Here is a 15,694-nt window from a genome sequence, read left to right on the forward strand (position 1 = left end):
AAAAAAAAAAGTATCAGTCAATTTATCCATCTGGAAGAGTAAAATTGAAAATTAAAAAATTTAATTAAAAGAAAATCCATTAACTATTTATCCATCTGGCAGAGTAAATTTGAAAATTAAAAAAAATAATTAAAAGAAAATCCATTAAATAATTATCATATTGATGCTTATTTCATAATAAATCAACAGGTGAGAGCAAAAAATAAAAAAGAAAAAAAGAAGAATGTTCTTCCAAGAGATGCCAAGACTTAGGAGGCCGCTGTTTAAAAATCTATCTCCTGCACACTATGCTTAAGAGTTTTATTTCCCAAGTTTTCCCAATATTTTGAACTTCACAGTTAAACAAGGTAAACAACAATCAAGGTCAGCTATGGCAGTTCTCACTTGATTCTTTCATGTAATTCAAAGCCAGCAATGCTGCCCCAACAGCTGGTTCAACCTGATGAATCCAGATCAGAAAATTTTAGACAAAAAGATTTTTAAATAATAATAATAATAATAATAATAATAAGATTCTCGTCTAACTCTTATGAGGAGAAGAAACATCTAGTGATGAGGTTTAGATACATAGAATTCCACCAGGAAATGTCTCTCCATGTGAAGAAATTAATTAGACAATCCAAAAAAACTTTAATATTGCAGCAAGGGCTGATTTTAAGATTAAAAATGTAGTATGCAAAGGAGCAAACAATCATCAATTTTAGATTTTTAAAGAAGTAAACAAGCTGGGTTGGGAACCAGCAAAATTTTGCATTTAGAATGAATGAGCAGATGCTAACCTGTGGTCTGACCGGAAAAGCCCCAGGAAATTGATCCTGGATGCACTTCAGGACTTCTTTTCCAATATCCCAGTTCTTATTTGCTTCAAGGACACCGCCAACCATGACAACAGGGAAAGAACCTTTTCTATCTGCAATACAAAACTGATGTGTCTTGATTCTTGAAGAAGGTGAAGTCCATGAAAGCAGACAAAACTAATATACATGCATGTTAGAACTTAGAAGCACTGTTTTTCCTATACATGCATATTAAATCATTGCTACCGCAGTCAAAATTGTTGTCAGTAAATCACATCACTACAAGAACAAGCGAACCACGGATATATAGATATTCTAAGCTCATAAAGGTGAAAAAAAGACGATAGAAACTGATAAAAAATAAAGAAGAAAATATATAACACAAAGAACATTGTTTATCTAATAAGCAAATACTAAATGAGTATGATAAGAGCAGTTTGGCAGCTTCACCACATAAACCGAGTCTGTGAACAACGGTTTTCACACGTAAAGCTAATTCCTGGACTGCATGAAGTAAGATTCTTATTTGCAACTTGATCAGAAGCTTCAGCACAAGCCACCACTTCCGGAACAATCGTTTTTTAGCTAGCTTTTAACATTTTGATCAAGTTAAGTATCTATCATTTGTTTTGTTTTGTTTTGTTTTATTTGTTTATTTGAAATGTTAGTAAGCTTAAGTAATTTTACTTTTTAGCTTAATTAAGCTTAAAGCTTTTTGTTTGTGAGCTGAGAAATGGAGGAGGAAGAAGGATAGAAGATTATTTTTTGATTGTTTGGTTTTTTATTTTTGTTTCTTTAGAGCTTTTTTTGTCGATTGAAATATTGCATTATGATGAAGCAAATCAGTTTTAGCTTAATACTTCATTGATATTAATAAATGCTCTTTTTTATTGTAACTCAAATTACTTCATTGATATATAACTTTATTAGTAACATCTTCTATTAATTATTTTAAAATTTATTTCTTTTTATTCATTTTAAAAATAAATGAATTGGATTTTGATGGCTCTTTCATAAATTCACAAAATTAATAAAAACTCTTACGATCGAAATAATTTGAACTTGAGAATTTTCATCATCCACGTTTCTATAAAGTTTCCATAAAAGTGAAGAAATACCAATGAGATGAAATATGAAAATTTTTATAAAAATTTTGAGTTTTAACTTTTTATTTATTTATTTATATTATTAATTAGATCCTAGTTATTAAAGTAAACAATTACTATTGTCATGTAATTGATAATATTATTATTGTTATATAGCTCAATTTTAATATTATATAATTCCATTTAGTTTATTTGAAATAAGTTCGGATGTATGAAAGAATGTATTGGTTTGGGTTTAGTTTTGGGATGTATTAAGCTTTTTTTGAATTAAATTAATAAAATAATAATTCAAATTGTTGATAAACAATTTTTAGTTAATATAACTTTTAAGAAACATAAAAAAATAAAGAAAAACTAAAATTATTATTATTATTATTATTATTTATCTCTCTTTCTTTTTCTTTTATAGGGTAATACAATACCCTATTCTTTCTGGGTTGAACAGTCTCCTACCAACTAACTGACCAACATTACTATCATGAAGTTACAATTCAATGCCACGAAATTGATGTTAAAGATGATGACGTGTCCCGAACAATCCACTTCAAGCAGCAAATTTGCTTTTTAATTTTCTAGAGAAACAAATATAAATATCTATTTAAATAATAATTTTCATAACTTCTTTTTACTTAACAAAAATAGAAAAATAAATATTCAATTTAAGAATTTAAAGAAAAAAAACAATTATTCCAAGCATGAATTGATGAATGCGAACAAAACAGTTTATTACTATTACTCATTTCAAGATTCAATTGTTGTCGGCAAAACAAGATTGGAAAAGCATTTAAAGCAAGGAGTTGCATTCTAGGTTTCGAAATTTTAATGCCTTTTTATTTTTATTTTTTAAAATAATCTACAATATTTACTCTCTTTATTAGCTACGCTTTTCTTTTTCGTTTTTGTTTTCTTTTTCTTAAATTATAATCCATTTATTATTATCTCGGTTTCATAATATTTATCACATTTAAGAAAAATAGTTTGTTTCAAAATACTTGTCATATTTGTGGTTTCAAAAAATAAATTTTTTTTTTTATGTTTATCCTTTGTATACGACTAATAATTATTATTTCAATTTAACAGTTTTTTTAGGAAAATAGTGTTACATTAAGGCTAATATAATCAATTTACTCAATAATTTATTGTAATTTATACAAATTTAATGATTTTTTTAAAAAATGTGAAATTCGAAATGTGATAAGTATTATGTAACAGAAGTAGTAGTATTAAATTAAGGGTAATATAATTAATTTACTCAATAATTTATTGTAACATAGACAAATTTAATATTGGTTTTCTTAAGGGACATGAAATCGACAAGTGTTATGGAACAAAGATAATAATTAATCTTGATTGATGCAAAAGTCAATATAATAACAATAATAAATATTAAATATGATAAAAATATAATATCTTTGAGAATTATAATTTTATCGGTTGAAAATGGTTATATTAATCTCTTATTTAAACCTAAATTTGATTAGATAAAATAAAAAATTATATTATTAACCAATAGATATATATTAAATATAATTAAATTATTTTTATGTTTTCAACCAATAAAATTAAAATTTTTAAAATATTATATTCTTATCATATTTAATATATACCTTATATACTATATAATATAATTTTTTATTTTATCTAATATAATTTTGATTTAAATAGAAAATTAATATACAATCAATAAAAATTAAATTTCCTTTATTTTTCAACCAATAAAATTAAAAGTTGTTAATGATACTTTTATCAATCAAATAGGAAGTGTTTTTGCAATCCCATATTCCCCAACCAGTTCATACTTCTAGAATAGATATATTATTATAGATTTTTTATATATATCAAAAAAATATATATTTTGGATATACAAAATAGTTGATGGCTTCTTGCAATTTGTTTTTCAAGTAGCTCCATTCATAAGGAAAAGGTTGCTGGGTTGGGCTTAAAAGGCAATGGTTCTTTTGGCCCAACCTAAATGGGTAACTAAACTCATAGTTAATAGTGCCCATTCTTGGGCTGGGCTTGAGTTTTTCAAATTGGCCTAAAACCTTAATTGATGATTTAAAAAAGTATTAAATTATAATGAATCTTTTGGATTATATGTTAGCTTGAAAAATTCAAAATAATACAACACCAATAAAAATTATAATTTATGTACTAATTTTATTTCATTAATCCGATTATCATTTTTAAAATAATCGATTGAAATTCAAAAATTAAATTTATTTCCATCGAAATAATAAAAATTTATTAATTTACTTCGATTATTTTATTTACAGTCAAGCAGTTCCAACCCAATACCAGAAAATTGAAATATTTTTAAGTTACTGACAAAAACTAATTACCTCTCATCAAAATAATTAAATATTATTGAAGGAAATGAGAGCTATCCTTATTACATAGCTTATTTTAATTGTAATTTATGTGGATTTATCTATTTATTATTATTAGGAAGTATTCCAATTAGTATATATATATATATATATATATATATATATATATATATATATATATATAGAGAGAGAGAGAGAGAGAGAGAGAGAGAGAGAGAGAGAGAGAGAGAGAGAATTAGGGGCGTGCAAACCGGTGGTATGGTTATGAACCGAACCGAACTGAAAAAATAAAAAATTGAAAGTAGATTTCCTTTAAAGTTGAATCAAACCGAATTAAATTTAATAATTGAATTAAGCCAATCGGTTTAGTTCGACAGTGAAACACCCTGAATTTTTATTTTCGAAACATTTGAATTTTTATTAAATCAAAATTTGAATTTTTTTTGACGGTTTGGGCCGTAAATAGTGAACAATCTTAATTTGAGTTCAAGTTTTGCAAATTGGGCCCAAGCCCAAATATAATGTCGAAAATTTTGAAATCGAGAACAGTTAAATTTTTGAGTAATAAAATGAAAGTCCAGCAATTAATCTATTATGTATATATATAAATTAATTTTCCTAAAAATCAAATATGATTACTAACTATGTTTTTATTTTTGTTTAGCTAATGGAGGACATGTTATGAAACCTAATTAAAATAATTAAAATAAATTGAACCGGACCCGAAACGCAAATTGATTATTCGAAGACCAAGTGAAAAAAAACCCTATAAACCGAGTAAAAATCGAGCCGAATCATTAAATTAGACCAAATCAGTTTGAATCGAACCGGAATGGTCTAGAAGCCCAAGATTTTTCTTTCTTTTCTTTTTTCTTTTCTTTTTCTTTTTCTTTTTTTTCTTTTTTTTCTTTCCCTTCTTCTTCCTTGCGCCAGGAACAGCGCGCGACCTCCTCCTCCTTCTCTCCCCGTTTCCGACCACCAGAGCCGATCGAGCTCATCTCCTGGCCGATGCGTCACCACTGCAGCTACTCAGGCCTCCCTTCCCTGCTCTCCTTCGTTCCTGGTGAGCGCAGCAGCCGCAGGAGGGCCGCGATGTCGCTCGACCGTGAATCACGTCTCCAGCTCAATTTTTCCGGCGATCCCAAGCCACGAGCCAGGTGCAGTCGACCTCCTGTCCTCCCCTATCTCTATTTTATAGCTTCAATCTTGAGTGATTTCACCTGGATCAGAAAATCCAAAGAGGAGCGGCTGGCCGAAGGTTTAGAAGCAATTTCCAACCAAATGAGGCACAATCAGTTCAAATTGGTCATATAATCGAGGTCCTGGCATAATTTCGAGCATTTTGGTGTGTGAATCACAAATTTCTGGGCAAGATCGACTTTTCGGCCACCGTGCACGGCTGCCGGCGGCGCATTCCGGTGACCAGCCGGCAACACTCCGGCAAGACTCTGAGAGGCAGAATTCTCTTCTCTTCGTGCTGATCGTGGAATCTTCGCCCAAATTTCAATTGGTACGCTCTAAGACTCCATTCCTAATTCTTGGTATAAATTCCAAATTTATAATAATATGTTGTGAATTAGTTGAAGAATTTTTAAGAGAATGTGAACCTAGGATATAATTATTAGAGTTGTGATTATATTAGATTATGCATAAGAAAAGTAAAATGAGTGCTTAGTCGGTTAAGAGCGGTTAGGTGTGTAATTCTACTAAGCATATGATTTAATAAATATTCTTATATGGTTTGTGAATATGTATTAGTTGTTATTAGAAGCCGAAACACGTGTATTATATCTAGATGATTTATGAGATTGATTAGTTAATGTGTAATATATAATTTTGGTATCGAAAAATTTCGAATTTAGTTAATGATTATTGAATACATAAGCTATAGTTTTATATGATTGTTAAGGGTCTATATTAGCTAGTTTAACTAGTAACGTGTGGAGGTTAGGCAAATAACTATTTTTCACTTATTTGCTTATTTATTTATTTACTTAATGTTATATTGTAAGTTAAAGTTTGACATTGACGATTAAATATTGATGTGATTATTTTGGATGGAGGAAGGGAAATAAATTTGTTTAATTGCCCGTTGGATGGGCTGTGTGTATTGATTGAATAATACTTAGTGTTATTGGGACATTGAAACAGTTTGATAGTCCCATTTTTAGGGGAGATGCTGCCGAAATTTCAATAGAACCTAGACTAATTTTTTAAGTAATAACATAATAAATAAGCTTATTTAGATAATTTCTATAATTTGACACATAATAAATAAGGTGCTTTAGTTACTTTATCATTATCATTATTATTCATTCAATTATTTATTTATGATCATTATCATTGTTTATCGTTATTATTATTTATTTTATCATTGTTTATTGTTAATGTTATGCATTTAATTATTTAATTGCATTTAAGAATGGATGTCTAATTGTGCATTGCATCACGATGTTCAACTGATCAATATGTCTGCATTTAATTGCAATGTTTGATTAATTGTGTTGTGATAGTGCTATGCTTGTTTGTGTGGAATTGGGATGAAGTGGGTCACCATGGGTTTGTGAGGACGGTCGATAAAGCATGGATCCTGATTATGATGACTTATGAAATTGGACCGTCGGCCGGGAAAATGGGAGATCGGCGCCCCCGTGTGCATCTACCGCTATGATTTGTATGATATGGAAAACCACAAGTTGGCTTCTTTATTGGGCGCACCTGATAATCTAGATTTGATCGCAGCCCGCAGGATAGCCTCCTGTTGTGAGCTCCTGATGATCTAGATTTGATGGAGACGACCGGGTTGCCTCCTGTTGGTATGGAAAAGAAAAGAGAGAATGGAAAAACAATGAGAGGGCTGATCAAGTGAGGATTAGACCGGTCGGCCAGTATGGGGGATCGGCTTCCTGGTGCACACGTTATGAGAGGATGGGCCATGTGGGAGGACGGCTCATCAGGGGTTTCGGTGACGCCACAGACCAATTTCCACGTGATGTGATTATATGAAGATGTTAATAATTGTGAGTGCTGGTGATATGCCACTTGTGTGACTGGCTGTGTGAGCATATAACTAGTCGGAGGACTTGATTGATATATTTATACATTTGTGTGAATGCGTGTGTTGTGCAATAATTATTATTCCTTAGAAAACTCACATCTCTTTTGTTTAAATCTTTCAGGAAGTAGCATTTTCTAAATTCCATCTATAGCACTGCTCCTTCACTGTTAAAAAGAAATTCTCTAATTTTAGTTTTGATATATTAAATAGATAAATGTCCGAAGGCTTATCTGTATACATCTGTTAGTGAACTCCGCAGTTGTAGAATTTGTGTACAATTAGTCGTGTACTAACATAGACAATATAATTACGTGAGCCCATATTAAAGATGTGATGTATTGTTAATTGGGCCCGAACAGTGAAATTTTGTAGAAGATAAATTTGGGTCGAGATGTAATAAAATCTTGAGGTTTATTTTTCGGTAATATGGGCTGAATATTTGAAATTTATATTGAGATAGTAAGTTGTAGTGTTTCAGGCTTACTACGGGCCTCAGGGGCCTTAAGTTTACCTGGGCCCTAGTACCGGTCCGGCCCATGGAAACGGGTCGTGACAGACAGACATCGGTTTAGTCAAACAGTTCGATTTTACTTAAAAAATGAATATTTTAAAATAACCGATTCAAAGACAGAAAATTGAAATTATATAATCCGAAACCAAAAACTAAATAACCAAACAAAAGACAGAAAATAATTTGGTTGAGTTTGATTTTTGATTTTTTCCAAAGTTTGCTCATCCCTGTGTATAACCCTTCAATATTTAAGTTGTAGCTTTACCCTCGAAGGAAAGGAATCCCATGTAAACTCCCACTTCACTTTATGATTGGGATTCCACTATTGAATTAAGTTGTAGCTTTGCCCTTGAAGGGAAGGAATCTCATGGAAACCATATTTTCCAGTTCACGTTATGACTGGGATTCCACTATTGAATTAAGTTGTAGCTTTACCCTTGAAGGGAAGGAATCCCATGCAAACCATATTTTCCACTTCACTTTATGATTGGGATTCCACTATAGATTTGGATTTTAGTGTTTCATTAGTTATCCAAAAATTGTCATTGAGATTGGATCTATTAAGAGACAAAGATTTGACCAAAAGTAAGTAAAAGAGAGGGAAATAAAATAATGATTATGTTGTGCATGATTGTGAAATAAAAAAGTAATTAATTGGTTTGATTAGTTGGATTTTGCATTTCTTAATGATTCTTTAATTCCATCCTAAGTCATGCAATGCCAATAGTATATTGATTTGATTTCCATCAACCTCATTTCTTATGGTTCATAATGGCTTCATTTTTAAGGACCTTATAAGTAAAAATGGTTATAATTTTTGTTAACACTTATCATTTTGGAATATGAAATTTAATTGAATTTTTTATTTTGTTATGTTAATGTGTTTTTTTATTTTGATATGTTAATATGTTTTTTCATAATTATATAGAAGTAGTGCTTTGAGCTTTGTTGTTTTGTTTTTAATTTGTGTTTCAGCTTTATTTTTTATCAATTAAGACTTTGTTGGAAAATCGTTTTTTAGCTAACTTTTAATATTTTGATCAAGTTAAGTATTTATTTTTATTTATTGTATTGTTCAATATAGCTTTTAGAAGCTGATGAATTTTTTCATGAAATATTAAACACACTAACATCTAGCGTCAGAGAGATTAATTAAATTTTTTTAAAGTTATACTCATTATTTTTTTTCTTGAATTTAATTAATAAAATATCTAATATTCTTCTTGTCATTTTTAGTTAATCAACAAAATAAACAGTTAACGATCAGCTAAAAGAAAATACCTAACAACTGCTCAGTTAACAAATAGCTAAAAACATTATATAGTAACAAAGAAATGGGCATTATTTCACGTATGCAAATGGCACCATAGCGTATGACGGGTTACAAGATTCTTTGAGCAACCTTAAATTTGCAGCTAAAGAGCAGTTTAAAAAGCTCAAGAAAGAAATTGATAAGATTAGAGGGCCTGATTCTATGGGTAAAAAGGGTTCAAGTTCTGAATTGTTGGGATTGAGTGGTATGGACAAATTGATTGTTGTGGATAGGGCACTTGATGGTCTTAGAAAAATTCTGGAGTCTATATACTCACAAACAGAAGATATGGTTTGCTTGTCTAAGTCATTGCTTCTTGACTGGCAGCAAGAGAGAGAATTTCAAGCAGAAATTGAAGAAATGTTGATCAAGAATTATCTTCAGAGTCTCCAAGAAGAGTTTGAGCAGAGACTGTGGGATCAAAATGCTCAATCTTATGGTATTGAAAGCACAAAACAGATTGAAAAGATCAAAGAGATTTCAAAGTTACTTTTGGAATTAGATATCATATCCAAATCGTTATCTGTTCCTGAAAGTGGGCATTTAATTTCACACGGATCCTTGGAGCACCGAAAGGTTTCCGGTAGTCATGCTTCATCACCTTCACTTTGGGAGGGAAATGGCAAACATGACGAGTCAGTTATTGTTGTTCCAGAAAATTTGGATCATTCACAACTAGAGCTCTTGTCGAAGGATGAATTGTTTAATCATTTAAAGGCTGAGATGACTAAAATGAAGAGACATTATGAGTTAAAAGAGCATGAAATGACTGAAAATTATTTCAGTCTCAAGAGGGAGTACTTGAAGTTGAAGGAAAGGCCTTCTTCTTTGCCTGTGGTGAAGGATAAGGAGTTTGATACATGGAGGGAAAAGATCTTAGAGATCATTCTAAAATTGGATGGCATCCTTATGGAAAATGAGAAACTGCCTTCATTTAGTAACAACGGAGATTGTCTTGACAATTTGAAGGATAGATTGGAATCTCTTTGCTCAGAAAATCACCAACTAAAGGACTTGCTCATGGATAAGAAAAAGGAAATAAAATGCCTTTCCTCACATGTTTCTGATGCTGCAGAGGTGATCTTTGAGTTGAGAGAACAGGTTGAGACAGTAACAAAAAAGTTAGGAGAAGTTAATGAGAAAAAATCTATGCTTCTTTCTATTTCCCAAAAGCACCAGAATAGTTTATCATCGGTTGAAGCTAGAGAAAGAGAACAGAGGAAGCAAATAAAGTCTACCATTGTTCTTGTTCAAGGATTGTCAGAAGCAGTTACTAATTTTGAATGCAGGGCAACAGAATATATTAAAATAAATAGCTTGAGGTATGTAATGCCACCTTTTGAAATAAACTTATAACGATTTTCTGGAGTTGCTTTCTGATATGGTGCTTAGACTAGACAATTAAGTTTAGTAGGATGCCTCCGATTGCCGACATGCAAACCATGTTTGCATAAATGCATGAACTACAACATGACTTTGTTCCTGTGGTTATGGGAATGCTGCATTTAGATTTAACTCACATTATGAGATACTTGACATCTGTTAACTTCCAGAACTTGAACAAGTTTAACAGTGCAATTTACCTTGGAATCTCCTCCTTTAAGTCAATTTTCCTGTTCTATGGGTTTATGGCTAAAAACGTCATATGGGGGACAGATCTTTCTTTTGATCTCTGCCGTAATCATTTACTAATTGCTGGAGTTCTGCATATACTTTCCTTGAGTTGTTTTCTTTAATGGCAAATTATGAACATGCTCTCCTGAATTTATTTGTTCGGACCATGACATAGGTATGTATAATAAGGTTGATGGTAGATTTTGGTTCAAATCTTAGCTATATTAGTGTTAGTCTTATGATATATTTCGGGCATGGACATAACCCCCAGTTTTAAAAAATGGTCACTTCTTCTGAATGTGGATTTGCCAAGAAAATGCTTGATGTTTGTATAGTTATTTATAGTCATGATACTTGCATAATACCAGTGTGTCCTGACTTGCAAGATTTGAAGCGTTACTAATTGAGACGGCTCTCAATTGATGAGGGTCCTTTTAGCATGCAGGTTCTTGTTGCCCTGGATTTCCATATCTATGCTTTCCACTCTGTTTGCTTGATACTGCCCATGTATTGTGCGCAAATTGCATGCCTAATTTCTATTTTCAATATTTTAGTCGTGCTCCCCAATCTGTGAAGTTAAGTGGCCTCCACTTATTAGCTGCCCTTTCTGGTCTGCCAAGTGTCTTAAATTGTGCCCCGAATTGATTTCATATGAACCACACCAATTTAGTGTTTGCTATATTGAATAATTCTTTGCTTAGTCGTTAGTTTCAAGTTTTCATATTCAGCTTTTAGCTAGAAAAACTTTGAGGGTGTTTTGAGCTTAAGATTTATTGATGCAAAAAGAATAACATTTCCATGGCATCTTTTCCAGGTTGGAAGAATTGTGCTCTCAATCGAATTCTCTCATTCAGAAAGCTAACGCACTTAAAAGGGAGGAGTTTCTGTACAAGCAGAGGCTTGAAAGGAGGTGTTCTGACCTTCAAAAGGCTGAAGCTGAGGTATGCCAGAAATTTCATCTCAAACACACACATGCGCTTGCACATACACAGTTTTGTTATAAATTTTGTACACATTGATGTGTTTTGGGTTGATGTTGTGATCTAGAAAATGGTTCCATCACCAAAATGCATGTACAAGGAATTTAATGTGGTGCTTGGATTACATGTTTTGTTATTACAGTGCATTGTTTGAATTCAGAGTCTTTAGCTATTGCTGGATTACATGGTAGTTGGTGATGTCAAATCTTTTAACAATTGTTTAAAAGTAGATATACTGATGTGAAGCTAAATTCAAGTAATGGCTAGAGGCAGTTCATTAGTTACATAATCATGAATTTAATGATATTAACTAATTTTGAAGCTTGGGATTGAAACATGAGTTGCCTCATTTCTTCCTATTTAGGGAACAGGATTATACCTGTGCAATCTGCATTTCAAGATGCCTCATATCTTTTGGTATTTCAAGATGCTCATGTCTTTTGGTAAATGAACTAGAGGTAGCAAACTTGATGCAACCCATTAACATGCAATCTACAAAAATCGTATTTAGGTGGAATTGAACTGGGCATAAATGGATTTGTGCAAAGATGGGTTTGACCCAGTTATGACATGCCAGAAGTTAGATTATAAATGGGTGACCGATGTGATTCAAAATGATACAATATAAACAAAACCCAACAAACCCTCCCGATAAAATAAAATTAAAAAAAATATGACACACACACACACACACACACAGATGCAGGCTCTTAATTATTTGGGTTCAAAAGTTAATTTTTAGTGCCTGATATCATACATCTAAACCTACTAAAAAATTTTTTTGGGTTATTTTCCTGTTATGCAAATATGTTGACATGATTTGTTTATGACATGACAACACGAATTGATAGCCCCAAAGTAAACTCCCTGATCAAGGTGCCTCAAAGTCAAACCTAATCTCTGCAGAGAAGCTCCCAATTCCTTCCATAGAATGGAAAGATCTTGCCGTTGAAATTGGAATAGTAGGAACAGACAAAGAAATCTTAGCAGCTTAAAGAAGGAATGGTTAATTTTATTGATGAGAATTTTTTTTTCTTGCTAAAGTGCAACCAAAATTCTTTTAGAAACCTAATAGGAAATACTGTTGTTGAAGAATCATATTCATATACCCCAAATATGTTAACAAGGGAAGGGAGAGTTATAAGTTGTTAGAATTCCTTATCGAGTTATCTGTTGCACTCTTTGGAATTGCACTGCTAGATAAAATTTTACAATTGTCCACGTGATTTTATCATTGGTTTTGAGATACTGATTTGGTAGCAAGGTATTCTAAATGTATTTGCATGCTAAAAATCAGTTGATGACCTAATTTACTAGAATAGAAACAGTGGCAATGGAAATGCCAATCAATTATTGTGGTGCCACAGGGATTTATAGCCTCAGTCTTTAAAGGAGAAAAGCAAATCCTAGAATCTAACACTGAATCTTGTGAATGTGTATATGGTTTGTCTATCTGGTTGAAATTTGAAGTTAAGGCCTATGAAATTAATCTATTAATGAAATGCTTGTGAATATTTTGTCATTTTTAGTTATGTGTATGGGCACACTTCTAAGTCTTCTTGAAAAGATATACATCACTGGACCATTATTCTCCAATATTGAAACACTATCCTGGGGTAAGATGCTTCTACTCTGTTGATTACACTACTGAATTATTGCGTGCTTGCCCTTTTTACTGTTCGTATAATTGAATTCAATGCCTTTATTCTTGCATCTACTTCTGCGCAACATTGCTTGCCTTATATATATTATGTTAAGAATGATATTTACTCATCGAGCTTTTCATTTTAATCAGATTATGGAAATTCTAAAGCTGTTTAGAAGAGAATTAAGTGGAGAATCTGTTTAACCTGTTTGATCTGTTTGTTTGACAAGGTAACGTTTCCACATTATCAACTTCATCGTTGTCGGTCGTTTTAATGTTGAATTGCCATCTAACTTGGCTTATATACACCAGAATTTCATCTTAACTCATCTATCCATCCTTTTTCTATGAACAGATAAATGCTACATAGTTTCTTTTGGTACTGCTGCAAAGTGTTCTAGTACTACATTATTATCTGGGACATCGTTCCAAGTAACTTGAAGCCAAAATAAATGGTATTGCAGCAAGTTCATGCAAACTGCATCTGGAGAAGATATTATCTTTTGTCGGTATTTTGGTTGGATATGTAAAGGAAAATTTGAGCAAACGAAGAGATACCAAGCAGTCGCAAGAATACAAGCAGGGCAACCGCGGAGCCTCCTTTCTCTTTTCGTTTTGTATAGGATTGTCCCACATTTTCAGTTTTGAAGCCTCTATCTCAACAAGTTACAGGCGTTAGTTTCTGATATAGATAAGGCTGAAAGTAAAGCATTCCCTTTATCCATCTGGAAGAGTAAAATTGAAAATTAAAAAAATTAATTAAAAGAAAATCCATTAACTATTTATCCATCTGGCAGAGTAAATTTGAAAATTAAAAAAAAAATAATTAAAAGAAAATCCATTAACTAATTATCATATTGATGCTTATTTCATAATAAATCAACAGGTGAGAGCAAAAAATAAAAAAGAAAAAGGAAGAATGTTCTTCCAAGAGATGCCAAGACTTAGGAGGCCGCTGTTTAAAAATCTATCTCCTACACACTATGCTTAAGAGTTTTATTTCCCAAGTTTTCCCAACATTTTGAACTTCACAGTTAAACAAGGTAAACAACAATCAAGGTCAGCTATGGCAGTTCTCTCTTGATTCTTTCATGTTATTCAAAGCCAACAATGCTGCCCCAACAGCTGGTTCAACCTGATGAATCCAGATCAGAAAATTTTAGACAAAAAGATTTTTAAATATTAATAATAATAATAGTAATAATAATAATAATAAGATTCTCGTCTAACTCTTATGAGGAGAAGAAACATCTAATGATGAGGTTTAGATACATAGAATTCCACCATAAAATGTCTCTCCATGAGAAGAAATTAATCATACAATCCAAAAAAACTTTAATATTGTATCAAGGGCTGATTTTAAGATTAAAAATGTAGTATGCAAAGGAGCAAACAATCATCAATTTTAGATTTTTAAAGAAGTAAACAAGCTGGGTTGGGAACCAGCAAAATTTTGCATTTAGAATGAACGAGCAGATGCTAACCTGTGGTCTGACCGGAAAAGCCCCAGAAAATTGATCCTGGATGCACTTCAGGACTTCTTTTCCAATATCCCAGTTCTTATTAGCTTCAAGGACACCGCCAACCATCAACAGGGAAAGAACCTATTCTGTCTGCAATACAAAACTGATGTGTCTTGATTCTTGAAGAAGGTGAAGTCCATGAAAGCAGACAAAACTAATATACATGCATGTTAGAACTTAGAAGCACTGTTTTTCCTATACATGCATATTTATCATTGCTACCGCAGTCAAAATTGTTGTCAGTAAATCACATCACTACAAGAACAAGCGAACCACGGATATATAGATATAAGCTCATAAATGTGAAAAAAAGACAATAGAAACTGATAAAAAATAAAGAAGAAAATATATAACACAAAGAACATTGTTTATCTAATAAGCAAATACTAAATGAGTATGATAAGAGCAGTTTGGCAGCTTCACCACCTAAACCGAGTCTGTGAACAACGGTTTTCACACTTAAAGCTAATTCCTGGACTGCATGAAGTAAGATCTTACTTGCAACTTATTGTGGCGGTGCCCACTCAGTGGGACCCACAATTGAAATTAAATAATAAAAGGCCCTCCGAGTGGGACCCATACAGCTTGAAAATAAGAGAAGAGAAGAAAATTGTTTTCGGTAATTAGATTTGATTTTCGGTGTACGCGTTAATCACGCGTCCAGCTTTCCTATACATAGGAGATGGCTCAGTGCATCTCACCACACCAACACAAGTAGAGCAAAAGAAAAAGAAAGATTTAGAGAGTTTCAGTTTAAGAAAGGGTTCTAAAATTAGGGTAGAGAAAATAGTGAAGATAATTTGGGGTGTTTTCGAAAA

At 31.9% G+C, this 15,694-nt stretch overlaps 1 protein-coding gene and 2 long non-coding RNA genes across 3 annotated transcripts; 1 reads left to right on the forward strand and 2 right to left on the reverse strand.

Moving 5' to 3' along the window:
• Positions 1-129: 129 nt before the first annotated feature.
• LOC149493068 (uncharacterized) lies at positions 130-914 on the reverse strand. The gene is made up of 2 exons (XR_016318545.1): positions 780-914; positions 130-439 (listed from the first exon to the last, which is right to left on the reverse strand). It is a non-coding gene; the product is annotated as an uncharacterized LOC149493068 (long non-coding RNA).
• Positions 915-9,090: 8,176 nt separating this feature from the next.
• Positions 9,091-14,142, forward strand: LOC105636956 (WPP domain-associated protein-like). The gene is made up of 4 exons (XM_089726530.1): positions 9,091-10,436; positions 11,543-11,669; positions 13,504-13,583; positions 13,709-14,142. Exons 1-3 carry the CDS (start codon positions 9,277-9,279, stop codon positions 13,555-13,557), a joined length of 1,341 nt encoding a protein of 446 aa, XP_089582656.1. The 5' UTR covers positions 9,091-9,276; the 3' UTR covers positions 13,558-13,583; positions 13,709-14,142.
• A 37-nt stretch (positions 14,143-14,179) lies between these two features.
• Positions 14,180-14,965, reverse strand: LOC110009839 (uncharacterized). Its single transcript, XR_002284715.3, has 2 exons — positions 14,838-14,965; positions 14,180-14,488 (listed from the first exon to the last, which is right to left on the reverse strand). It is a non-coding gene; the product is annotated as an uncharacterized LOC110009839 (long non-coding RNA).
• Positions 14,966-15,694: the final 729 nt, after the last annotated feature.

Source organism: Jatropha curcas, chromosome 10, assembly GCF_041381405.1.
Source record: "Jatropha curcas cultivar XTBG-Jc1 chromosome 10, XTBG_Jcur_1.0, whole genome shotgun sequence".
Taxonomy (NCBI): domain Eukaryota; kingdom Viridiplantae; phylum Streptophyta; class Magnoliopsida; order Malpighiales; family Euphorbiaceae; genus Jatropha; species Jatropha curcas.